This window comes from Labeo rohita, chromosome 18 (genome assembly GCF_022985175.1).
Source record: "Labeo rohita strain BAU-BD-2019 chromosome 18, IGBB_LRoh.1.0, whole genome shotgun sequence".
Classification (NCBI taxonomy): domain Eukaryota; kingdom Metazoa; phylum Chordata; class Actinopteri; order Cypriniformes; family Cyprinidae; genus Labeo; species Labeo rohita.
The window spans coordinates 19,026,290-19,053,748 of NC_066886.1; the positions used below are offsets into that span (position 1 = coordinate 19,026,290).

At 34.8% G+C, this 27,459-nt stretch overlaps 1 protein-coding gene across 1 annotated transcript; it reads left to right on the forward strand.

Moving 5' to 3' along the window:
* The first annotated feature begins 678 nt into the window (after positions 1-678).
* On the forward strand, positions 679-27,400 carry itpkcb (inositol-trisphosphate 3-kinase Cb). The gene is made up of 8 exons (XM_051134951.1): positions 679-792; positions 5,936-6,954; positions 20,349-20,448; positions 20,566-20,779; positions 21,296-21,500; positions 23,479-23,580; positions 25,151-25,222; positions 25,363-27,400. Exons 2-8 carry the CDS (start codon positions 6,031-6,033, stop codon positions 25,582-25,584), a joined length of 1,839 nt encoding a protein of 612 aa, XP_050990908.1. The 5' UTR covers positions 679-792; positions 5,936-6,030; the 3' UTR covers positions 25,585-27,400.
* The last annotated feature ends 59 nt before the right edge of the window (positions 27,401-27,459 follow it).

Sequence of the window (27,459 nt, forward strand, 5' to 3'; positions counted from 1 at the left end):
AATAGCTATCAGTGTTGATATAGGTCAGGCAAAAAGGAATGCAGAGTGGCTTGCCTTCATTGTGGTCTGTCATGCAACAAAAGCTCTTCTCACTTAAGTTCACACTTCCTGTACCTCAGGAAGAGTGTTTTGCCACAATAATACATCAACATGTATCAGTGTACTTACAGATCAGCAACAGAACTCTTCACATTGGTACAATTTTCATTCCATTTATATGACTGTTTATTTTGGATCATATGTAAACTTATTGTCTGTTTAAAATAACTATTATTCTTGCTCTTTTGTGGTTTGTACTGAATAGCTTGTAACAGTGGTGAATGTGGTCTTGTCTTGAAAGGTGTCCTGTGGTCATTGTGTCAAGTTACTTACAGTAATACAGTTAAGTTAGTACTGCCTAAAGCAGAGTAAACAAGTAGGGCCTTTGTATGCAGGGTGGAACAGTTGATGCTAAAAAATTAAAACGCCACCATTATGTACTCACCTTCATGTCGTTCCGAACCTGTATTACTTCTGTGAAACAACACCAACAACAGCAAAAGTCAACATAATATAATATCCCATTATTTACAGACGGTTTAGACGTTATACTTTACTTCTTTAAACACTAGAGGGAGACAAATAATCAAATGGATTTAATAATCACACAGCTGCGATCCTCAATCCAGCCACAAAAACATGGTTCTGTTTATACCGTACACATAGTCATTATCTCATTGAATCAAATGGCTGAGCTGGTTAAACATTTCCCTTTTGATTTATGCGGCATTTTATTGAAGAAGAGTACTTCTGGTAAGTGCTGGAATCACTTATAAGTCACTCATTAAAGTTTATAACCTTGTTTGTGTAATAACATATGTTTGTGGTGATCGCGTGAGTGACATTTATTGATGTGGTTGCAGGGGGTGTGATCTAACTCTACAATATTGTTTTGTTAAACTATATTTTTATCAGTAGCAGTCAATCTTGAAAACAACAACAACAAAAGCAATAGAAATTTATGGCATGTCCACGTGTATGCGTTTTTAAGGAAATAAAAATAAGCGTATCTATATTTGAGATATGAGACAGTTTTTCCTTCTTGGAATTACTGCATTGTCTTCCGTCTTCACAGATATTGCATATTGCCTCATAAGAAGCTCAGTTAACCCTATAATTGATAGATCATATGTTTTTAGCAAGTAAAATCCCTTTTAGTATTATTCTAGTATAATTTAGTATAATGTCCCCTTCCCCGGTGAAAAAACCAGCATATGCTGGTAGGTATGTTTTGATGCTGGTTTAAGCTGGTCCTTTGCTGGTTTGTGCTGGTCATGTTGCTGGTCAAGGACCAGCATGAACCAGCAAAGGACCAGCATAAACCAGCTAAGGACCAGCTTAAACCAGCATCAAAACCTACCTAACCAGCATCCCAGCATCAAAACATACCTACCAGCATATGCTGTTTTTTTTCACCAGGGTTGTGGTACACATCAAATGTCTTTTTCTGTGAAATCTTTAATGATTTTTATAAAGTAAATGTATAACTTTTATATGTTATTAGTAATACAAGACAAACATTTTCCAGACTGAAGCAAAATATGTTTTTCCATACATCAGTTTTTGAAAAAATCTAGTTAAACAACACACTTTTGAGGAATATGTATGCAGCATTACATGTTTTGCCCCCCCACAATTAAAACAGCTTTGATCGTCAAACGATGAGCATTTAAATATTTTATTGTGAGATATAGAGAGACAAATTATATTTAATTAAGGAATAATTGACAACAGGCTTTTGAATTATTACACACTCTTGCGTGTAGCACTAATTTCTTATACGCATCTATCGCAAGCCTTTGTTTCTAATTCCAAAATTTAATTTTAGAGCTAGTAACAGAGGCGTGAGCCACTGACAATGCAGGTATTATTACACTGTTAAAAAATGTTCCTGTATATTTACAGTAAGTTACTGGCAGCAAGGTTGCCAGCAAGTTACTGTAAATTGTTTTACAGCAATGTACTGTAATGCAATTTAACAGTATGTAGAACAATGTACTGTATAACTACAAAACAGTATTGTACTGTATTTTGTTTCTACTGTAATTTGCTATTGTGTAATTATTATTGTGTATTGTGTAGTTGGAATAGTACATACAAATAGTTAGTAAAATTGTGATAATCAAAATTACATTACAAATCAAAAGACAATCCAAACATATTTACAAAAGTATTTTTTTTAAACAATTTCAAAACATTTTAGTATGGTGTTTGTTACCCAGAGTACAGTTCATCAACAATTTACAGCCATGAAAGCATTTTAAGTGTGCAAGAATATAAATGAAACAAACAGATGCATCTTCTTATATGTATTCTATTCATCTGTAGAGAGAGATTGTAGCTGTGTAAACATGTGTGAATTACCTAAGTCTGTTATCCATAAGGGGAAAAAAAAAAACTATTTAAATCTAAATTATTTTAATCAGCTCTATTCTCTTTAAATAATGGAGTACACTTTATAATCCGTATGCAATTAAATTCTTAAGCTTTAATTCTTTCACTCCCATTTTTATGAGAACCCTCTTCAGTATTTCCTATTCCTTAGAAAACTTTTGGCAGAAACAAATTACATGCTCTACTGACTCCTCTATTCCACACTGCTCACATAACCCTGTTGGATGTTTATGTATTAGTTTCAGTGTTTTATTAAGCTTGGTATGCCCAACCCTTAATCTTGTTAAAATACTTTCTTTCTTTGGTGCTTCTCTTTCCTCATTGTTGTATTAAAGCTGACATCCTGTTTGACCTGAATCCAATTTTTGTTGCATTTCTTTAGTGGCATATTTCATTATTATTCCTTTTGCTTCACATTTACTAAGTGAAATGTTCATCACTTCTTTGCTATCTTTTTGCTAACCAATCCACCACTTCTCTGCCCTTTATTCTTCTGTGACCTGGTATCCACATAAATATGATCATAATCAAGACCTGACTGAAACTACTTTAGCCTGTGCGTTTCCCTAGGGCCACTTGCGTAAAAGGTTTCGACTAGTCTTACAGGTTAGTCATCTATAATCGTTTTTTCTTTAAAACTGGTCAGAACTTTTTCAAGTCGTTTACTTAAAAATGTAGATTGTTCTACTTTGGATCTGAAAAATTAAAGACACATTACCCTTTGGCTAACTGCTACTTGGTCAAAGTAGGTCTTAAAGTAGTCTTAACATAGTGGCTAAGTTTATGTAACTGGTTCCTGGAAACTAATTTCTTAGAACTTCCGTCAGTTTATTTTAATAGTCTGCTGTACTGTTATAAACATTGAGTTGATTTGCAAGCTGTTATAATTTTATCTGACTTTATTGCCAGATAAATAAGATCAGTACGGAGGCCGTTTCCGCCACTGAATAAAAAAGAGAAAAGGTAATTGGGACTTTTTTTCTCGGAATTGTGAGTTATAAAGAAAAGTTAGAAACTCGCAATTCTGACTTTATTGCAAATTAAGTGAGAATTATGAGATATAAACTTGCAATTGCAAGTTATAAAGTCAGAACTGTGATATAAACTCGCATAATTGCATAAACATGAAATTGTAAGTTATAAAGTCAGATTTGCTAGACATAAAATCACAATGCTGAGAAATGAATTGAATAGAATAAAAACTCACAATTCTGTCTTCATTGCTTAAGTCAGAATTGCGTGATATAAACTCACAATTGCAAATTATAAAGTCAGATTTTCTAGACATAAAAATTGCAATTGTGAGAAATAGTCACAATTCTGAGAAATAAAATTGTGAGACAGAAACTCACAATTCTGACTTTGTGAATTAAATCAGAATTGTGAAACGTAAAGTCTCGCATTTCTAAGAAACAAAGTCATAATTGCGTGATATAAACTCAAATTTGGGAGTTAGTCAGAATTGCAAGATATAAACTCACAATTCTGACTTTTTCTCAGAATTGCATGATATAAACTTGCAATTGCAAGTTATAAAGTCAGAACTTCGAGACAAAATCATAATTTTAATTAATAAAATCAGAATTGCGAGATAATTGCTAACTTCACTTTGAGTTATGAAGTGGAATAGCAAGACATAAACTCACAATTCTTACTTTTTTTCTCAGAATTATGAGATTATCTCGCAATTGTGACATTTTTTCAGATTTGCCACTTTAAATCTCTAATATATTTCTGAGAACGTCAGTCTTTTTCCCCAAAAAATTGGACTTTATAACTCGCAATTGCAAATTTATCTCACAATTATGAGAAAAAAGTTCAGAATTGCAAGACATAAACTGACAATTCTGACTTTTTTTCTCAGAATTATGAGATTATCTCGCAATTGTGACTTTGTTTTTCAGAATTGCCAGTTTATATCTCGCAATTCTGACTTTATTGCGAGTTAGTAAGTCATAATTGTGAGATATAAACTCATAATTCTGAGAACATGTCAGTCTTTTTCCCCACAAAACTGGACTTTATAACTCGCAATTTCAAATTTATCTCACAGTTGCGAGAAAAAAATTCAGAATTGCGAGATACAAATTCGCAAATTTATATTACGCAATTCTGAGAAAGAAGTCAGACTTTATATCTCGTGATTCCGACTTTACTTCTCAGATTTGCGATTTATTTCTCAGAATTGCCAGTTTATATTTACAATTCTGACTTAATAACACGCACTTGATAAAGAACGTCACAATTGTGAGATAAATTGTTAAAATGACGTTTTTAATTAATTTTCATTCAGTGGTGAAAATGGGTTTCCATGGTTTCAATACATCTGCAGAAAATTACAAATTATTATTATTATTTTTTTTTTTAATTAAATTTTCTTTTATATCTTATACTTTGTATAGAGGTACAATAAACTGTTTAAAAATAAAATAAAATTATTTTTCTAACTTTCTAGATTTTCAGATTTTCTAGACGTAAAAATTGCAATTCTGAGAAATAAAATTGTGAGACAGAAACTCACAATTCCGCCTTTGTGAATTAAGTCAGAATTGTGAAATGTAAAGTCTTGCATTTCTAAGAAACAAAGTCATAATTGTGTGATATAAACTCAAATTTGCGAGTTATAGTCAGAATTGCAAGATATAAACTCACAGTTCTGACTTTTTCTCAGAATTGCATGATATAAACTTGCAAATGCAAATTATAAAGTCAGAACTTTGAGACAAAATCGTAATTTTAATGAATAAAATCAGAATTGTGAGATAATTGCTAACTTCGCTTTGAGTTATGAAGTCAGAATAGCAAGACATAAACTCACAATTCTGACTTTTTTTCTCAGAATTATGAGATTATCTCACAATTGTGACTTTTTTTCAGATTTGCCAGTTTATATCTCGCAGTTCTGACTTTACTGCGAGTTAAGTCAGAATTGTGAGATATAAACTCATAATTCTGAGAACGTCAGTCTTTCCCCCCACAAAATTAGACTTTACTCGCAAATTTATATCTCACAATTATGAGAAAAAATTCAGAATTGCGAGATATAAACACAATTGTGAGAAAAAAAAACAAAATTGCAAAATTTGCTATTCTGACTTTAGTTAGCGCAAGTGAGTTTATATTACGCAATTATGAGAAATAAGTCAGACTTTATATCTCGTGATTCTGACTTTAGTTCTCAGATTTGCAATTTATTTTTCAGAATTGCGAGTTTATATCTCACAATTCTGACTTAAAAACACGCAGTTGATAAAAAAAAAAACGTCACAATTGTGAGATAAATTGTTATAATGACCGTTTTTATTTTTCATTCAGTGGTGGAAATGGCTTTCCATGGTTTCAATACATGCAGAAAATTCATACTGCAAAAAATTACAAATTAATATATATATTTTTTGTTAGATTAAATTGTCTTTTATATCTAATACTTTGTATAAAGGTACAATAAACCGTTTAAAAATACAATAAAATGATTTTTCTGACTGTTATTTTTTTATGTCAGGCTGTGCAGGGTTAAAAGTCTTGATCAGAGCAGCAACTTTGGACAGTGGGAGTGGCATTTAAAGGGCTGTATGAGTGATCTGTACGGTACGCAGGATGGGCCAATCATCATCCAGCAGCGGCTGCAGCTCTTCACACTGCTGTAACAGCGCAGCACTCGCAAGCTCCACACGAGTGCGCGTGCAAGGACTTTATTGTTCTCCACATACCGGTGACCGGTTAGACGAGAATCCGATGAAAACCAAGGAGCTGCAATCTGTTCAGAAGTGCTGGCAGGACGATTTTAAAGAGGGGACGACTTCTGTGGGTGTGAGAGCACATGAGCCGAAAAAACTTATTTTAAACGCGAGTTCTTCCGGTAATCAACATGCGACCGAAAACTTGATATTTCTGAGTCGGAGCACTGAGTTGGAAAGTTCTGTCCCGAATTCCCAAAGCGGACAGAAAGGAGTACGTGAGGAGAACCATGAGTGTTGCGTCTCGCCGTGGGACATGGAAAGAGTGTCAAAAGGAGGTGCCGTGACTCCAGGCAGAGTTTCGGAGGAAAATGTGACCCAGTGCCTGAACACACCAGACTTTTTAGTAGACTTCAGTTGCTCGTCTCCGTTAGCCAAACATAAAATCACCAAAAGTACATTGCAACCCTCGGTGTCAGCTCGGCTGGGTGGAGAAGTGGAGCAACAAGCCTCAAACCCGTTCCCAAGGATTATTCCCAAACTAATAGTCACCCATGATGATTTAGATCCTGGTCAGGACAGTCCGCACATCAGTGATTTGACTTTGAGCATGGGCGGCTTTTCGCTGGATCTGCATCCCGACGAGGACTCGCCCTGCTCGGACAGCGGCTGTGGAGGCTCCCCTGCGCCCTCTCTGTTCCACAGAAAACTGTCCAGCTCCTCTTCGGCTGGACTATCCTCTGCCTCGTCGTTTGAGGAATCTGAGGATGATTTCACAGGCAGTGACATTGAGCCCAGCAGCCTGTCCCCCAGTATGTTCGGCAGTCCTGATGAACTGACAGGGGTAGGTGTCCAATTTTTCCAAATGTTTTGTTTATTTTCAAGATCCAATTGACTTGTTGCATATGTGTTTTATTTTTCATACCAAATAGCGTTACGCTTGTGAAAAATGATCAGTATTGAATGTGCACTTGTAGTGCACTTTAAACCTTAAAAGTGTACAGCACTTGAAGACATGTATTAACGAAAGAAAAAGCCACTTGAGTGTTCATCGAGTGCACTTCCCAGACGAAGTGTCTTAAGTACACTTCTAAAAATAGATTTTTTTAAGTCTTTTTTAATGCTTGAAATGAAGTATACTTATTTTGACGTGTTGACTAACACACTAAAGCACATGTAAAATACTTTTTTAATTAGTGATGTCAAGCGATTAATCGCATCCAAAATAAGTGTTTTTTAACATAATATACGTTTATGTACTGTGTATATTTATTTAGTGTACATAAATACACACGTACATTATATAATTTGAAGACCTTTACGTGTATATGCTTCTATTCCAGTGGCGGCTACTGGTCTGTCAAATAGGGGAAGCTCATTTTTGGCCTACATCATAAAATTGTCTATTTATTTAAAAGTAAATTCTGCCCTACATTCCTTTTCAAGAAAACAGTCTGTGACCCTGTCGTACCAACTAGGCGTCTTTTCCAGTGACTTGACCAGTGTCCTCTCAATGGCCAGCAGAGCTAGGCTGCTTAAACGGCCTTGGCCCATTGTGTTTCGGGTGTAGGACTTGAGCCGCTTTAAACAGGAGAAGCTCCTTTCTACACCTGCAGATGTAGCTCCAATTGTTGCCACTAATGAGAACAGTTTGTAAAGCTGAGGCATTGCACTGTCCAACTCCATGTCTTTAAGGAACACCAAGTAATCAATGAATGAATGAACGATCTAAAAAAAAATATTAAACTCTGTAAAAGTGAAACAAGGAATGTGGTGTATAATTGTGTGAAATGTATGATTAAAATCAAGCAATTTCGCCAAGCAAATATAAAGAAATAGGTTGCAGCAGTTTTTATTTCGACTGAACTTGAGAAATCCGCGATGGGACTGAGCGCGAATAGCTTCAGCGATTCCTTATAGTACAAAATCGCTGTCAGTCAAAAGGAGATGCAATCTTTCGACAGACCCTCCAATCATCACGCAGAAGCTCGGAGTCCAGGCCAGCCCACTCCTCATTTGCTCCTCATTCACCCCCAGAGACGCTGAGCGTCCGTGGGCGGGACATAATCGCAGCGTTTATCCAATGACCGTCTAGTTTCAAAGCACTGAAAAAAAACGTTCAAAGCAGCCGCATTGAAGTCAATGGACGCTGGGCTTCAACGGGGAAATGCACTGTGACGCTACGGGAATGTATGAGAAGAAAATCAAGTCAGCCGACCTGCTATATCTAACTGATTCTGAACGAACTCGTCTTTGAGATGAACGTTTTCTAACGCATTTTTAGTCAATAAAATGTTAATACAATAGTACATAATTTGACCATTAATTTTGTGACATTATAGGGGAAGCTGAGCTTCCCTTGCAGTCTTAAAGAAATCGCCACTGTTCTATTCATAGAATTAATATTAAAATATATTTAATATATAAACTTTTTTTCTTAAATATATCCATGCATGTGTGTGTGTGTGTGTATATACACACATAAATATACACCGCACACGCACATATTATGTAAACAGAAACATTTTAGATGTGATTAATTGTGACTTAATGTTTGACAGGGTTACTTTAATTTATTTAATTATGTAATTACCTTAATCATCATTAAAGGTAATATATCTTAAGTGCACTAAATTGCAATGTTATGGTTGCATGTGTATTTACAAATGACATGACATTGAAGTGTATTTTAGTTTACCATAAATGCTTGTCAGTGCATTTAGCACTACATTTAAACCATAATACAATAGAAATATGAAATTCCATATAAAGACGTATGGAAGTCCTACTTAAGTATGTCCAAAAAATACTCTTATGTTTAGCTAACTGCAATTAATATACATTTTACCTGTAACAGAATTAAATTTTCTTGCACATAACATGCAATGAAGTGTTCAAAATGTTACATTTAGCTTACACTTAGCATACTTTTTAAAAAGAGTACTTAAGTGTACTACTTTTCCCCAAGGCTATGTTTCAAAGGTTAGGGGAAGGGCTTTTGGTAGATGTTTGTGCACCAACCTTTTATTATCATGTCTTGTAGCAGACATGAGGTCTTTGCAGCTTATCTACTGATATTCCTCAAGTAGAACACATTGATTATACACATTATATTATATTATATTATACACATTGATTATACAACGGTTTTGTTCTTGATTTGCCTTTAATCTGTAATGATACTTCAGCTTCAGTTTGCATGCAAAAATGAAGATTATGAGACTGGCTGAGCACTGAGTCACAGTGAAACTATTTATTAGAAATTGCTGCTATTTTTAGCTTCTTATCAGTACATTGCATACATTTGTATTGTGAAGGTAACAAACCTTGACATGCACAAAGAAAATAAGAACCTGTTATTTTATATGTAACTCATCAGGCTTTTAGAAATTATCACAAGGTTACTGAAATATTGTAGTTTCGCTCTTTCTGACAAAGAGCTTCCAGTCTGGCAAACTTTTTCGGTTTCAGATGTACGGTATTTGTCGGCTTTTGGAACAGTTGATGAGTGAGATATTTGTTTTCTGTGGAAAATTAGTAACTACGCAAGATATTTAGCTTTCAAATGTTAGACGAAAAGTGAGTAAGAATAACCTAATGTTCACGGGGATGTTTTTAAAATATGAGCAAAACTCTGAAAGTGAAGAATAGAAACTATTCTAATTTCTGGAAACTGAAAAAATAGAACTGTGACATTGTTTCCAAAGGTCAATGATTGATTTAATAATACACTCACTGTCCTAGTCATTCATACATGACTAATAGAGAAAATCAAACTCCCTGGAGTGATACCAGAGATTTCATCTGGAAAAATCCCCCAAATCCCGAGTGTCTTCGTATCCAACGTCTGAATCTCGGTTAGACACGTGCTCAGCCAGTTTTTGTCTGGATGGATAATCCCTCTGAAACTGGGCGGCGTATACTTGCTTTCTGTCACACACTGAAACTTTGAGTGACTTCATACCTCTGATGAAACATTTGTTTACCTTGATGTGAATAGTAACTAGTCTAAGAGGGATTTGTGCGATCCAAAAAAACGTTACCGAACCTCAAATGGTGAAACATTATGCTAGCAACACCAAGGTCATGTGTTTAACTTCCAGAAACAGACGTTCTGTTAAAACGTATACTACTTTAAATGTGCCTTGAGGCCTTACAGTAAATAACCATGATATGTGTTTACAGGGTGTTATGTAAATCATTTCATTTGAAAAGCTATTGCTTTTTTATGTCAGCAGAAACAGGCCTGATATCCTAGGTGAAAGACAAATGCACTTTCAAATTGTACTTAAAGTGCACTATATATATACTAAAAATTATTCTTTAGTACTTCTTAGTACACCATGAATATGAATTAAAATGTGCTTTTAACGTACTATCTCTGTAAAAATGTATTTAGTTACCACTTGTAGTACACTTGAACCCATCTTTTATACACTAGTGGGTTCAAATGTACTACAAGTGGTAACTAAATACATTTTTCTAAATACAGAGATAGTTAAAAAGCGCATTTTAATTCATATTCATGGTGTCCCAAAAAAAGTACACTTAGATGTTCTTAAGATTATCTTAAGAAGTAGAACAGAACACTTTAAATTCATTATGGAAGTGCACTTTTTTTTTCTTTTTTTTCTGGGATCATACAATATGCATTTAATCAGCAGTTCTGTGCTAATCTCTCTCATCCCGTTTCCAATTATCCAAACGATTAATGTTTTGTGTATGTCTGCCTCATCCGTGAATCAGGATGAATCAGATCGGAGAGAATGACTGTCAGGAAGTTCGCTGGCTGCTCTTAATCTTTCCATCTTTTCTGCATAGTCTTTTTTTTGTCATTCTTCAAACGTCATATTTCTTTATTAGATGGATTTCTGAAATGTTGGAATATTTTGGATTCCAGCTGGTCAAAGGCAGCATTCTGTGGTCAAATATTTTAGTAATGAGCACTACAGCCTTCAAATGACCAGTACCAAGGAAACTATTTCCTACCATTCAAAAGCATCTGTAATATTTAAAAAAAAAATTGTTTGTTTTGAAAAAGCTTTTATGCTCACCAAGGCAGAAATACTGTAATATTATGAAATGGTATTATAATTCAAATAAACTGTTTTCTATTTAAATTTGTTTTAAAATGTAATTTATTCCTGTGACGGCAAAGCTGACTTTTGAGCAGACATTGACAGTTTCACATGATCAGTAAAGACTCTAGAAAACCAGTCATAAGTAGCACAGGTATATTTGTAGCAATAGCCAGTACATTGTATGGGTCCAAAATATCGTTATCGTTAATCATTAGGATATTAAGTGAAGATTATGTTCCATGAAAATATTGTGTAAATTTTCTACCATAAATATATCAAAACTTAATTTTTGATTAGTGCATTGCTAAGAACTTCATTTGGACAACTTTAAATGCGATACATTTCTTAATATTTCAATTTTTTTTTTTTTTTTTTTGCAGCAGATTCTAGGTTTTCAATTAGTTGTATCTCGGCCAAATATTGTCTTATCCTAACAAACCATACATCAATCGAAAAGCTTATTTATTCAGCTTTCTCCATGTATTTTTTTTTTTTTTAACAGAATTGACCCTTATGACTAGTTTTGTGGTCCAGGGTCACACGCTAATTTGGTGCTCAAGAAATCTTTTTTAATTATCAATCGCCGCCTCGGAATTATAAGGTTCTGTCTGCATTCTGAACAGTTTTGAGATACTGAGCTTCAAAGTGTTTGCGTTCCATAGACTTATGTAGATAGAACCATTTTTGTTTTCCAAAAAAAAGGCCTAAATAAATTGTCAAAGGAATTCAGTTCAGTGGTCAGCTTAATGTGTCCTTTGCTAAATAAAAATATTACTTTATTTTTTTATTTAATACGTTTTTTTTTTTAAACAGTCCACAGTTCATCTCACATAATTCAGAATAATTTTATTAGCTTTTTTATCAGTCAGTGTGTAATAAGCCTGTCAGGGTGTATTTTTTTGTTTATCATTTATAATTTTTTTTTTTTTCATTTGCGTTTGCTCTACATTGACCTTATCCAAGCTGCCTATTCAAAATTTTTTTTTTTTTTGTGTTGTTTGAAAGATTTGACCCTGTTCCATCAGCTGCTGACATCCACAGGCCTACTCACGCAGCTGCACATTCTGTTGCCATCACTGAGCTATCATCACTCATACTGTCATGGAAAACTAAGTTGTGGGCGGTTCCTTTGTCACTAAGTAACCGTGAATCCAAATATGGTGTTACTTCTCATTTCTGTTTCTTCATCTCTTTCTTAATCTGTGCCGTGCCTTACTTCATCGGTCATGACGCAGATTACCATGCTTTGTTTACATCTGTGTGTGTGTGTGCAGATTATTAGTTTGACACTTTTTTTTACTTTTTATTTTTTCCTCTTGGGCATGCTGAGCATATCTCACATCACTGCACTGTGCGATGATGTAAACAATTAGTTTCAAGCTGTAATCTCGCTCCACCACTTTTAAGACAAAGCGAAACAATCTATACTAGCTTAAAAAGAGTTTACGGGAAGGCTGAACGACATCTGTCTGTCTCGGTCTCACTGTTCCTGGCTCTTTCATTGGGCGTGAAGCTGTTTGACAGGTTTATCTTTATTATGAAAATGCTTTAGGAACTTCTTAGAAAGGAGGGAGAGAGAGCGAGCGAGAGAGAGAGAGAGAGAGAGAGACAGAGAAACCAAGACGGATCAAAAGAACGAGAGGGAGGGGAGAAGTGGAAAATGGATAGCTGCAGTGAGGGAGGAGGTGGGTGATGAGGTGGGTGATGAGGTGGGTGATGGGGTGGGTGGGGTTTTTACAGTGCGTTCAAACACAAACAGCCCAGAAAAGCACATTTATTGCATTAGTGGTGTTTGCCAAGGCCAATGACACTGTACTTGATTTTAATCACTAAAAAGCCATTTAAAGGGACAGTTCACATGAAAACAGTAATAAAAAATACCATATGATTTACGCACCCTCAAGCCGTCCTAGATGTATATGACTTTCTTCTTTCAGACGAATGCATTTGAAGTTATATTAAAATATGTTCTGGCTTTTCCAAGCTTTGTAATGGCTGTTGAGATTTTGAAGTCCAATAAAGTGCATCCATCCATCATAAAAAGTACTCCACACAGCTACAAGGGGTTAATAAAGGCTTTCTGAAGCAAACTGATGTTTTTGTAACTAAAATATCTATATTTAAAACTTTATAGACCAAAATCTCTAGCTTTCCATTCCATTGGATATAAATAGGGATGTGCGCAACGACTAATTTGATAGTTTTTTTTTAAACGAAAGTTTTGTATCCGACTAATCGATTAGTCTAAAAGCAAGATACCCCCAAAAGATGGTAAGAAAAAAACCTATGTATGTGCATGTATATAATAGCCTACATTTGAAATACTTGCCTATAAATCACACTGTCAAATCCCTCAATGAATTCTGCTTGCCATAAGCTTGCCTCGCGTTAATCAACATTTAATTTTAGGTCGTTAAAAAGGAAACAAAAGAAAAGCATACACTCAATGTCAGCCACTGCATAGCTTATTTATTCAATATAAAATATAGAGCAATCTAAAATCAATCAATAGCCTGACAGAATTATTCATCTTCATATAACGTTAGACAACATATTAAAACAAGTCAAAAACAATAGAAACGTTTATCAAGGAATAACATTAAAACAGCTTTTAAAAATGTACGTCATGCAGGCTATGTCATTTAAAAACAAAACAATGGATCGCAGTGGCTGCAGGTTGTAGTGAATGCCGTGATTGACATTTGCTGGCTTTGGCTAGCCTCTAAGCTAATGCCTACGACGTGCCTGTTTTGCGTCGCTCCAGTAGAGTTATTGTAAGCCAATTTGATATTACACTGGTTATGCAAAACTTTTCAGAATCATTCTCATTCAAAATAATCCCACACCTTAGTCTTTTGCGTGGTCATGAGGTCTCTTTAAGGGCATGCAAGGTCTGAGGTAAAAACGTAGTTTTCGCTCAGATACACTTTTAAAAATAATGTATTATTTTTCAAACGTTTGATTTTAACTTGGTATTTAAAATGTTTTAAATGTAATGTTAAAATTATGGCAATTTCAATGATAAAATTATGTTTTTTTTTCCTGTCGTGTAGTCGCAGGGTTAGTTGTAACACGCGTGGTTTAAATATTTCCACACGCTAGCGTAACCAAATTTACAGCGTTTACTAGTTGCCATAGCAACACTTTACAGAGAAAAAAGTGTGCCAAAATTCAAAAGCCTTTTGAAGATATTGCTGAATATTTATTTTACCATAGTAAAAGTACATTTCTGACTGAAGTAAGTTTTTCATCACAGTTTTTAGTATTCATTCAAAATGAGACAAATCTGCTATTATTTTAATCTCCAATCTGTTATTTATCAGTTAAGATAGTTGATTAATGCTTGGCAAACCAGCAGAAGACACGAACCACTTTTATATTGTAGTCACGCTGATGGGGAATGTTGTAACACTGCGTTACAATCTGCCCCTCTATATTAAACTATGCTATTCTATGATATTAGCAATGTAATTTTCACTATTTACTTTTATGGATTTTAAAAAGAACCACAAGAACTGGGTAAATAAAGACTGACAATCGATGTTTAATGTTGAGAAATTATTGAAATTATTATTTTCAAGAAATGTAAAGCATTTTGGCTCGTTTATGCGTCTCGTGTTCAATGAGAGCGGTGTTTGGAGGGAGGGAAGTGTTTTTCTGAATGTGTGTCATCTATTTGCACACATTGTTTTCAACTATACTGTATAGCTGTTTTGCGATGATAGCCGTCCCACGCATGGTTGCAGTCTGTTCATTGTGAACCTCAAAAATTTGACCTTTTTTTAATTCTTAAAAAACGCCATTATTTTATTTGAAAAATGTAACAATTTTGTTTTATTGACAAAATATTTTAGTTTGTTGTGTTTATTTTTTTTTCATTCAATCAGATAACATTTTAAGCTGTCATATGGTCATGTTACAACGTGCCCCTCACATGTTACAATGTACTCCACCATTGTGGGCATGTTGTCACTTTTCACTTCCTTTCTTTTGAGGTAAATAACAAAAAACGTACACATTGTAATTATGAAACAAAGCTACAGCTAAAGCTATTTGACCTAGAGAAGTGTGAAAATTATACTCTGAACCCCACGTGGATTTACACAAACTGAGAGATTCAAAAAGTGTTAGGTTGTGCCCCATACTCCCCTATATATTCTGTGAAAAACAAACAAACAAAAAAAATAAAGCAACCACTCAGAAAACCCAACCATATAACACCACCCTCATTTTATGACATTGTTTACATGTTCTTTTACCCATTTCTTTATAAGCTTGTCAGTGTGTAGTAAGAAGGGAGTGCATCTGCTTGATGAGAGCTAGCGAGGACAGTGGATTAGGATCAGAGAGGAAGGGAGCGTAAGATAAGAGTGTGTAGGGGGGGACATCTGAGGAAAGACATCGACTGACGAGTTAGACAGAGGACTGATAAATTTACTGAGATGTTGAAAGAGACAGAAGTGCATGTGAGCAAGAGACCTGGAGTCAGCAGAGAGAGAGAGAGAGAGAGAGTGAGTGAGTTATCAGAGCTGTGAGGTAATCAGTGCTCCATGCACATGATGTGAGTGTGTGACAGTTCAGTCTGCTTCCCGGATGCTTCTGTGGTTACAGGGCAGTGCGGGAGTCGTGGGTCTCTGCACGCTTGTTTTTGAAGTATGTGCTTTAAATGTGTGGTTGTGCATGCTTGTTGAGTTTGCCCATACATTTGTGACTGCCTGCTGTCTTGCTTGTCAGGTAAGAGACATTCACACACACTACTAGGTTTATTTGACAAGGGTTGGTGACAAATTCTAAACAAAAAAAGGAAAAATGTATAAAATGTAGTTTAAAAGGCACGTCGTTCTTTGATATGTCTTTGTATTCGTGTTGAATTCATAAAGTTATATTCTTTTCAACAAAAAAAATCTGTAAATTCATATGGTGTAACTAGTAAAAAGTAATGACATATTGTACTTAGTTCTTGAGTACGTCGGAGTGTATTTTCATTCTTTTTTATTTTTATTTAGCGTAGTGTATTTTTGTATTGTTACAAATATAATGAATTATTCAGTCATAAATATCTTTTTTAGGAGGAGGTGTAGCACTTGATATTTTACAACCTAAACGCCTTGTCAATAAAAGTCATGTTTTATGATGAGGCCCTCCTTATAATATCATTTCCTGTTTTTGTTTTGGTTTTCATTTATGTTTTCATGTTAGTTGGATTGCATGAGTTTTATTGTCTGACATAAGTTTTTCAAATATTATTAAGCAAGTTAAGCATTTTATTTTATTTTATTTTTACAAGAAACACTACTGTTCAAAAGTTGGGGGTTCAGTACATTTTTTTTCTTTGAAAGAAATTAATACTTTTATTGAGCAAGGATGCATAAAATTTAAGTGACAGTGAAGACATTTATAATATTACATATAATATTACAATTTTACAAAAGTTTTCCATTTTAAATGGGTGTTCTTTAAACTTTCCATTTATTATGGAAGCCCGTTTCTGCCACAGAATAAAAAAAGTGACTTTTTATCTCATAATTCTCAGAATTGCTTGATATGTGAAAGAAAACATCAGAAATGTTTCTTAAGCACCATACCTGCTGAAAATTCAGCTTTGCCATTATAAGAATATATTATATTTTAAAATGTTTTAATAGAAACGAGTTTTTTGATTTGTACTAATATTCCACAATATTACTATTTTTACTGTATTTTTCCATAGTGAGCATAAGAGACTTCTGATGTTCTACGAGTTGGATATGCAGTAGATCTATTCACTAGAAACAGTAACCTGACAAATGAGCTTGAAATATTAAAGCCTCTGTGTGTGTGTAAGTCCTTGAGATAAGTCAGACACGAAGATAGAGCGGCTCTGTTTGTCCAGGGTGGGTGTGACCTTTGACCCGGGGGTGGATCTCAGTGTGACTCTCCACAAGGCCTGGCCGTTATCACCATGACAACAACTCATATTCTAGAATTATCAGAATAGGAGCGGCTGTCGTGAATCGGTAGCATGTGTTGCAATTAAATGTGTTGTAATTGTTTAACAATGGTGGAAATGATCAGTTAAACTTTCCATGATAGATAAAGACATTTTGGAATGTAATACTGTTTCCGTTCATAAACTGGAGGGCATATGGTGTCTGTTTAGAAAGTAAAATGTAATTAATACTTCTCATAAAGTTTCAAGAAGTGTCTATAACTAGGCAGAAGGACGGGAAGAAAGACAGAGGCCTTTTATGAGGTGTCGTCTGTCCCCTGTTGGCTATAGTGTCATCAAAGGGGGTCAGTCAGGAACAGAGAGGACAGACTGAATTACATCTAAGTGTGGAGAGCGAGCTGTCGACTTTACAGAGCACACGGTGAAGGGGGGGGGATGGTTTGGAAGAGGGAATGAATGTGTGAATTGTGAAGAGGTATAAAGAGACCTGAAAGGGGACAGATAAAGAGAGATATGCTTCTTTTGCATTTTTCTAAATTTGAATTTTAAAAACAAAGGTGATTTAAAAATTCTTTTTTTTAATTCATTTTTTTTTGTTTGTTTAAACTTTGTTTATCTTTAGTCAGATGCATTTACATTGTGACTGTGCCCCAGACGCAGTCAACAGGAACTGTCTGTCTGTAAAGGTGTGAACCAAATGGTCCATATATTTAGAATAACAAAAGAACAGTACTCCTCAGTAACTTCTTGTAGATTTCAGGACAGTATCTATTGTGTCTAGCCCTTTTGTTTTCAGGTATAGTTCTGTCTCACAGACTGAACTGTAGGAGAAGCTAGGACTCTTACAAGGGTTAAGATATGTTGAAGACTGCTACCTTCAATAAATTCCTCTCCCTACAAGAACTCTGGTGAAACTTACATATTTTAAAGGAGAACTCCAATTCCAGAACAACAGTTCACAAATAATTTACTCACCCCCTTGTCATCCAAGATGTTCATGTCTTTGTCTTCAGTCGTGAAGAAATTATGGTTTTTGAGGAAAGCATTTCAGGATTTTTCTCCATATAATGGACTTCATTGGTGCCCCGATTTTGAACTTCCAAAATGCAGTTTAAATGCAGCTTCAAAGGGCTCTAAATGATCCCAGCCGATGAAAAAGGGTCTTATCTAGCGAAACCATCTGTCATTTTTTTCGGAAAATAATTTTTTTTTATACTTCTTAAGCACAAAAGCTCATGCAGCACAGGCTCTGGGATGCACGTTCACGACGCTACGTACTATTGAATGACGTTGAAAGGTCATGCAGAACTACAGACCCAGTATTTACAAAGCGAATGTGCAAAGACTCAGAAAGTGCAACTAAGTTTGTAAACACTGTTTACAAACAAAAAGGTACAGTGATGTCCTCCTCTCAAGTTGTAGGAGAAAATAAGATGGAGTTTTTCGCCATACTTGGTACACAGACGATGAACTTACACGTGATTCGTAGTAGTGATGGGAAGTTCGGATCATTTTACTGACTCATTTTACCTTTGAGTCTCGTTCAGCAAAATGAACACATCTTTTTTTTGAGTCATTAATACTAATAGGATACTAATAGGATGTTGTGCATGCGTGACTGAACGAATCACTCCCCGAGGCAACTCGTTCTTCCAAAGTCACACTGAACTGAAGATTCGTTCAAAATGAAAGAATCGTTCAAGAACGACCCATTACTAATTCGTAGCATCGTAGACACACATCCCAGAGCCTGTACTGCATGAGCTTTTGTGCTTAAAGTATACAAATATCTATTTTTCAAAAAAAAAAAAAAATGACAGATCGTTTCACTAGATAAGTGAATTCCTTGGCTGGGATCGTTTAGAGCCCTTTGAAGCTGCATTTAAACTGCATTTTGGAAGTTCAAAATTGGGGCACCAATGAAGTCCATTATATGGAGAAAAATCCTGAAATGCTTTCCTCAAAAACAGGAAGCCCGGGAGAAGCTAGAACTCTTACAAGGGTTAAGATTCTTGAAGACCAAAAAGCTAACATCGCTGTTGAAGACCTGCTACACTGCTATCTATTATAAATTCTTCTCCCCACACGAACAGTGGTCAAGCTTTCTTATTTTTATGTATTAACGAACTCAAATTCATTGGCGAGCCACTTGAACCACTGCTTAGCCAAATACAGCAAAATCTAACAATTTGGCGAGCCAACCAGGAGTTAGGGTGAAGCTAGGACTCTTACAAGGGTTAAGATTCTTGAAGACCAAAAAGCTAACATCACTGCTGAAGACCTGCTACACTGCTATCTTTAATAAATTCTTCTCCCCACACGAACAGTGGTCAAGCTTACTTATTTTATGTATAAGAGAAATCAGATGCTTTGAGGAGCAACCCAAACCACTGTTCAGCCAAATACAGCAAAATCTAACAATTTGGCAAGCCAACCAGAAGCTAGGGTGAAGCTAGAACTCTTACAAGGGTAAAAATTCCTGAGAAGCTAACATTGCTGTTGAAGACCTGGTACACTTCTACCTTCAATAAATTTTTCTCGCCAAAAGAACTCAAGCTTACTTATAAAATAAAATTAGAGAAATTTAATGCTTTGGCGAGCCACCCAAACCACTGTTCAGCAAAATACAGCAAAATCTAACAACTCTAAACCTATTTATTTATTTTCAGGTTGAAAAAAAGTAGTGTTCTTAGACTTTCATATATGAGTTTTTTTAAGGTCAAATACCAAGCATATTCTGGAAACTACTCATTCCAGGAAGAGTTATTATGTTGCTTTCGTATTCCTGTGCAAACAATTGAAAAACAGATTTGAAAAACATTTAAGGAATTATGGAAGGAAGTTGTCATTGTGAATGTGAAAGTTTGAATGGCATCCCAGGACGTCATGAGGAGGTTTTTCCAGTTCCCCCGCAAACAGCTGGCTCATGTCATTTCCCACACTCACACATTCCTCGTCGATCAGAGCTTTATAATCAATAACCTGTAATCTGTAAGGCCATGTGCGTCACGGCTTCTGTGTTGACCTTGCGTCGCTGATAAAGTCCTCCCTCTGGAACTTTAGTTCCCTTGTCTGAAAAAAAAAAAAAAGGTGTCAGTATTTCTACAGAAACTCAGTCTAGACACTAAATGTTTGTTTAGAGAAAACAGATGTGGTTTGTTTTCATAAGTAAATCAAGAAAATGCAGTATGTTGGTCTCATCTGTGCATTTGCGATTTTTGATTTCAGGCTAAATCGTGGAGGAAGTTAAAGACCATGGTGCATTGCTCTCCATTTGTGGTTTCATTTAAGAAACGATATCCTTGGGTTCAGCTTGCAGGTCATGCAGGTAAAAACAAATTCTTGTTTCATTCCTGTATTGAGGAAGAATCTTGTATCCGAACAGATTGCTGCCCATCATTTTGGACTGATGAAATGAACACTGTTGTTGCGACTTTGTGCGCAGGTAATTTTCAGGCAGGCGAGTATGGGAAACTCTTGAAGAAGTATTGTGAATGTGAGCAGCAATGTCTCGAGAAGCTGATGAATGACAACCTTCGGCCATTTGTACCTGGTTACTATGGTATTGTGCAGCAGAACGACCAGGATTACAACCTTATGGATGATCTGCTAACCGACTTTGACTCGCCTTCAATCATGGATTGCAAGATGGGAAGCAGGTGAGAAGACGCTTAGAGATTAAAAATAATAGCTTTGTTTAAATCTTAATAATGAGATAAATAAAACCACCCTAACCAAATATATATATATATATATAAATATATATTAAGGGTGTTTCCTCCAAGGAAGCAAGGGAGGCAATGACCAATATTTACCGAGCTTTGATGACTGATGATTCGAAAAAATTCAAATATAGTTCAAAGTTAACTATTTAAAAAAAATATATTGTTTAAATTGTTACTGCCTTGAGTTATTATTTTGGAATAAATGTAAAATGCCTAAAAACACTAACTTGATTATTAAAACCAAGTATAAATCTAAATAGAATATTGATTACATTTTTAATGTAAAAACTTAAAACTTTTATTATTATTATTATTATTATTATTATTATTATTATTATTATTTTTAGATGTAATGTTTATTTAACCAAGAAACTGTGACTGGGACAGAGACAGACATGTGTGAAGGCTGTGGTGTGATTAATTGGGTCTATTTTTTAATTTTTATCACAGGACATACCTGGAAGAGGAGCTGGTAAAGGCCCGTGAGCGTCCTCGTCTTAGGAAGGACATGTATGAGAAAATGGTTGCTGTGGATCCAGGAGCACCCAGTCCGGAGGAAAGAGCCCAGCAGGCCGTTCTCAAACCTCGATACATGCAGTGGAGGGAGACACTGAGCTCAACCGCCACTCTTGGCTTCCGCATAGAAGGCATCAAGGTGGGATATCACACGGGGTACTGTTAAAATAGTCAGTTCATGTCTTTGCAAACATGATGAACTGAAACGTGTGGAAGGTCGTTTCTGCCTATGAATAAAAAAAGGTAACTGTGACTTTTTAACTCACAATTATGACTTTTTTTCTCAAAATTGTGAAATAGAAATTCACAAGTCTGAGAATATATCAGTCTTTTATTCCCCTCAGAATTGGACTTGTAGAACTCATAATTGCGAGTTAATATCCCACAATTCTGAGGAAAGTCAGAATTGTGAGATATAAACTTGCATTTGAAAAAAAAAAAAAAAGTCAATTTTTCTATTTCACAACTGTGAGTTTATTTTACGCAATTGTGAGGGGATAAAAGCCGTAATTCTAAGAAAAAAAGTCAGAGTTCCGAGTTATAAACTCGCATTTGCGAGAAAAAAGTTAGAATTTGCTCATTTTTATCTTGCAATTGTGAATTAATCATGTAATTCTGAGAAAAAAAGTCAGAATTGCAAGTTATATACTCACATTTGTGAGAAAAGTCAGAATTTGCACATTTTTATCTTGCAGTTGTGAGTTTAGCATGTAATTCTGAGAAGAAAAGTCAGAACTGCATTTGAACTTGCATTCTGAGGAAAAAAGGCGGAACTGTGAAAACAATTTAGAATTGTGAGTTACACACATTTGCAAGAAAAAAAGTCAGAATTTGTAAGTTTTTATCTCGCGATTGTTTATATCATACTTCTGAGGAAAAAAGTCTGAATTCTAAGTAAAAAAGTCAGAGCTGCGAGTTATAAACTCGCATTTGCGAGAAAAAAGTTAGAATTGGAGAATTTAACTTGAGAATTATCTTGCAATTGTGAGTTTATGTAATTCAAAAAAAAAAGTCAGAACTGTGAGAAAGTCAGAATTGCGAGTTATAAACTCACATTCGTGAGAAAAGTCAGAATTTGCTAATTTTTATCTTGCAATTGTTTATATCATGCAATTCTGAAAATAAAAATCTGAATTGTGAGTTTGTCGTAATTCTGAGGAAAAAAAGTCAGAATTCTCAAAAAAAAAAAAAAAAAAAGTTGAGTTGCGAGTTATAAACCCATATTTGCGAGAAAAAGTCTTTCTTGCAATTCTGACTTTATTTCTCCCAATTATGAGATTATGAGTATGAGTTCATATCACGAAATTCTGACTTTATAACTTACAATTGCAAGTTTATATCTCTCAATTCTGAGAAAAAAAGTCAGAATGGCGAGTTTGTACCACGCAATATTGAGGAAGTCAAGAATTGTGAGAGAAAAAGTTGCAGTAACCTTTTTTTAAATTTTTTTATTCAGTGGCGGAAACGGGCTTCCATAGAAAATATATACTATACTAAAAATACTACGAAAATATGAAATCAGCAAGAATATTACATTAATCAAAAATGACAGGTTTTTTTTTACTATTAAAAAAGTGTATCATGGTTTCCATTAAAATGTTAAGCAGCACAGCGGTTTTCAATATTGATAATAAGAAATGTTTCTTGAGCACAAAATCAGCATATTAGAGTGATTTCTGAAGGATCATGTGACATTGAATATTGGAGTAATGGCTGCTGAAACTTCAGCTTTGCCATCACGGGAATAAATTACCTTCTAAAAATATATTAAAATACAAATGAGTTATTTTAAAGTGTAAGTAAGAGTTTTTTCAACTGTTTTTGCTGTATCATATATAGTATTGAAAATACAGATAACATCAGTAATAAAACAAAATCTTTTTATAGATGTGATTAGTAAAACCACCAAGTTGGTATCTGTGCATTGTAAAAAATGCAAATATAGATATAAATGGTAACTTGCAGTAGTAAATACACACAAATAAACTACTTTCCTGAATCCATGTTTATTATTTATAGATCTGACATTTGCAAATTTGCACTTTTTTGTTATTAAAAACAAGAAGCGCTGACATGAGTTCTTCCCTTCTGTTTACAATCTTTGTGTTTCTGTTTAGAAAGCAGATGGCACATGCAACACCAGCTTTAAAAAAACCAAACATAAGGAGCAGGTGATGAAGGCCTTGAGTGACTTTGTGGATGGAAACACACAGTTACTGGTATGTTGCAAGTTTTAACTCTTTCAACTTTCGCCAATGATTTTCCTGTTTTACTTGATAATCATACTTGTGAAAAAAAACAAATAATATTGATTTCATTGAATTGCTGTTCTGACTTCAGTAGCTTTGTAGAATTAAGAAATCCATTTTAGAGAGGCTCTGCTATGTTATTACTGTAGTTATAGCTAATACGTTTTTATGAAAGCCTGTTTCCACCACTGAATAATAAAAAAAAAAAGTAATTTTCAGAACTGCGAGGAAAATTATTAATTTTTTTGTCACAAATGCGAGTTTGTATCTACCAATTTTGAATTTTTTCTCAGAATTGCAAAATGTAAACTCACAAATGACTTTTTTTTTTGTTTGTTTTGCAGAATTGCAAGGTTTTTATCCTGCAATTCTGACCTAAAAAAAGGATTGTAAATTTTTATATTTCAATTCTGATTTTATTGCAGTTGTGAGTTTATATCTTGCAATTCTGACTTTATAACTCATAATTGAGTTTATATCGCCCAATTCTGAGGAAAAAAAAAAAAAACAGAATTGTGAGAACTCGCATTTTGAGAAATAAATTTGAGTGTTTAGCTCACAATTCTGACTTCATGTCTCGCAGTTGAGTTCATATCACAATTCCGGGGAAAAAGTCATTAGATATGAACTCACAATTGAGTTTGTATCACGCAATTCTGAGAAAAAAACACACAATTGCGAGAAAAAAGTCAGAATTGCAAGAGAACTTGCATTTGTTAGAAAAAAAATTCAGAAAAAAAGTTTCTCTCGCAATTCTGACTGTATTTCTTGCAATTGTGAGTTTATATCATGCAATTCTGAGGAAAAAAAGTCAGAATTGCAAGATATTAACCTGCAGTTGTAAAAAAAAAAGTCAGAATTGTAAAATAAAAAATAAATAAATAATAAAAAAAAAAAAAAAAAAATATATATATATATATATATATATATATATATATTTATATATTTATATATTTGAGTTTATATTTCGGAATTCTGAGAAAAAAATTCAAAATTGCTAGATGCAAACAAAAAAAAGAATCGTGAGCTTTATCTTGCAATTTCAACTTTGTAACTTCCAATTTAGTTTATATGACGCAGTTCTAAGGAAAAAAGTAAAAATTGCAAGAATAACTCACAATTGCAAAAAAAAAAGTCAGAATTGCAAGATAAAATGTTTTGAGTTTTTATCTAACAATTCTGAATTGCTTTGTTGCAACTGTGAGAAAAAAGTCAGAATTGAGAGATATTAACTCGCAATTGCGACAATTTTACCTTGCAATTCTGACTTTATTTCTTGCAATTGTATGTTTATGTCTCGCAATTCTGACTTTATAACACGCAATTCAGAGAAAAAAGTCAGAATTGCAAGTTTATATCATGCATTTTTAAGAAAAAAAAAACAAAAAAACATCGTGAGATAAAAAGTCAGAATAATCTTTTTTTACAGTTTTTATTCAGTGGGGGGAGCACATCGTTAACCAATCAGAATTCAGGAACTGGCAACAGATAATTACAGCTGTCTTGAACTTTTTTTTTTTTTTTTTTTTTCCCCCCGCAGAGGAGTTATCTGCAAAGGCTGGAGGAGCTGCGCAGCGCTCTAGAGGCGTCAGAGTTCTTCAGGACACATGAGGTGAGGAATGTTCTTTCCGTATTGTGAAATCTTTCCTGCCCGGGCCAAAATATTTTCATCTTGGAACACAAAGAAACCACGTTTCATAACTTCAAAACTTTGCCCTCATTTAAGAAACCTTCTGTTCTTTTTCTCATCAGGTGGTGGGAAGTTCCTTACTGTTCGTTCACGACGCTTCAGGCCTGGCCAGAGTATGGATGATTGACTTCGGTAAAACCGTCCCACTCCCGCCACCCCAAACCCTGGACCATCGCACACCCTGGGCAGAGGGAAACCGGGAAGACGGGTACCTGTGGGGTCTGGACAACCTCATTCAGATCTTCAGAGACATGCTGCACGACACGAACCCTCCCTCACCATGATGGATGTACAGAACATGACTGAACCTGAAGCATCGCGTGCAGGGACACGTTGATCCAGGGAGGCACACAACGGGATATTAGTCCTGAAATGAGTGTGCTCTAGTGCTGTCGGAGAGATAAAGAGCGGACAAAACACGAGTGGAAAAACTTGAGCTCATTTAGTCAAGCTCTTTTAATTTGCACATGTGGTCTTGCAGAAGCTCCACCGGTGTCAAAACACACTGATATTGAAACCAAAAAGACTTGAGGAGCAAATGAGAAGAAACAATCATTTTAAGGCCACAACAGCTGATTATTCTTTTAAGAATATATGCTAAATTCACGTTTTTTTTGTTTTTTTTCCACCTACAAATGATAACACTATCAAACTGGAATGCGCTTTTCCATGTAAATTTTTCTTCGGGTTGCCATGGTTATGTAAATAGTGCTTATTTAATTTTTTTTTTTTTTTTTTTAATATCATAATTTAGATTTTTTGTTGTATTTCTATCTAACCCATACCTCATTTGTTTCTAAAAGGGGGTCTGTCAAACTACATGCAGACTGACACTTTTTTTTTATTTCCTGTGGTCGTCTAATCTTGATGATACATGTGGTGTATATTTCCATGACTCATATGTCCTGTTGAGTTTTTGCAGACGGTATCGCCTTTGAAACAGTTCAGTCTAATACAGCATAAGTTTAAATACTACCAGTCAGAAATAAGGTTGTTTTGCACCTAACTAACCACCCAAGACAATAAGGACAATAGTTAAACCCCACCAAGACTGTATTGTATTGATGAGAAATGGATGCAGTGTTTCTTTTAAACTAGCCACGGTTACAAAGACACATACCAAGCTAAATCAACCGTTTGTTCACAATTGGTTTTTAAGGTCATCGGTGACTGACCTGTTTGGAGAGTTAGTCATATGTTTTGGTTTTATGCAAGTTTGAGAGGTTAACCATCTTTATCTAGATCAACAACTACTAATTGGATTTATAATTTTTTTTTTTATTTATTTAAATAAATGGTTTTGAGCTTTTGGGTTGGTACGCACAGCTGAATGACCCTCCGACCTCAGCTCTTTTCTCACCATAGCACGCACTGTGGAGTTTATCCTCATAGTGATCATATCAGCATATTGTTTGCATGAAGAACAAATCTGACGGTTGATCTCTCAAACTGGTGGAAATTTTCTTTTGGTGTTCACGAGGAGATTGTAAGTGTTAGGGCCGCTGATATCATCGCGTTAGTTCTCAAATTAGATTAAATAAAAGAAAAATAAGACCGAAACTAAAACTTCATGTTTGCTTCAGATATTCTTGCACAATATCACAACGATGATATTAAAGCGATTACCTCACCTGGACACGTTTTTTTGATGTTAGTTTATGGAACTTGATGTTCTACCACTCTGTTTTTTTTTTTTTTTACAGCTTCAGAGATTGTATTTTCCGTCTTGAACGGACCTGCACACTGTCTGTTGGTGTGTCTGTCAGCGTTCCAACAACATTCCAGCTGTCAGTATTTCCCCATCTGACTGGAAACAGCGAACATAATGTCTCACACATTCTTTTGGAGATCCACTGCATTGTTTACAGATTATACAAAGTATTGTATGTCATTCAAATAGTTGAAATTGTCGTACTGCACGTTTTAGACTGGAAAGAGAACTGGATGGTGATGCCTTTTTGTTTTGTGTCTCATTTAGTAGTTTGAGACAACAGTTTGCAATAGAGACATGGTGAGGATCTGTACTCGCATCACCTTGAATCCTTGTCTTGAAACCCAATAATATTATACAATAAACTGGAACTATCATTGTTTAACATACTTTGTTTCTTCTGTTCACTTCCTGAATCACCATTACTACAAAATGATTGTCAAACACT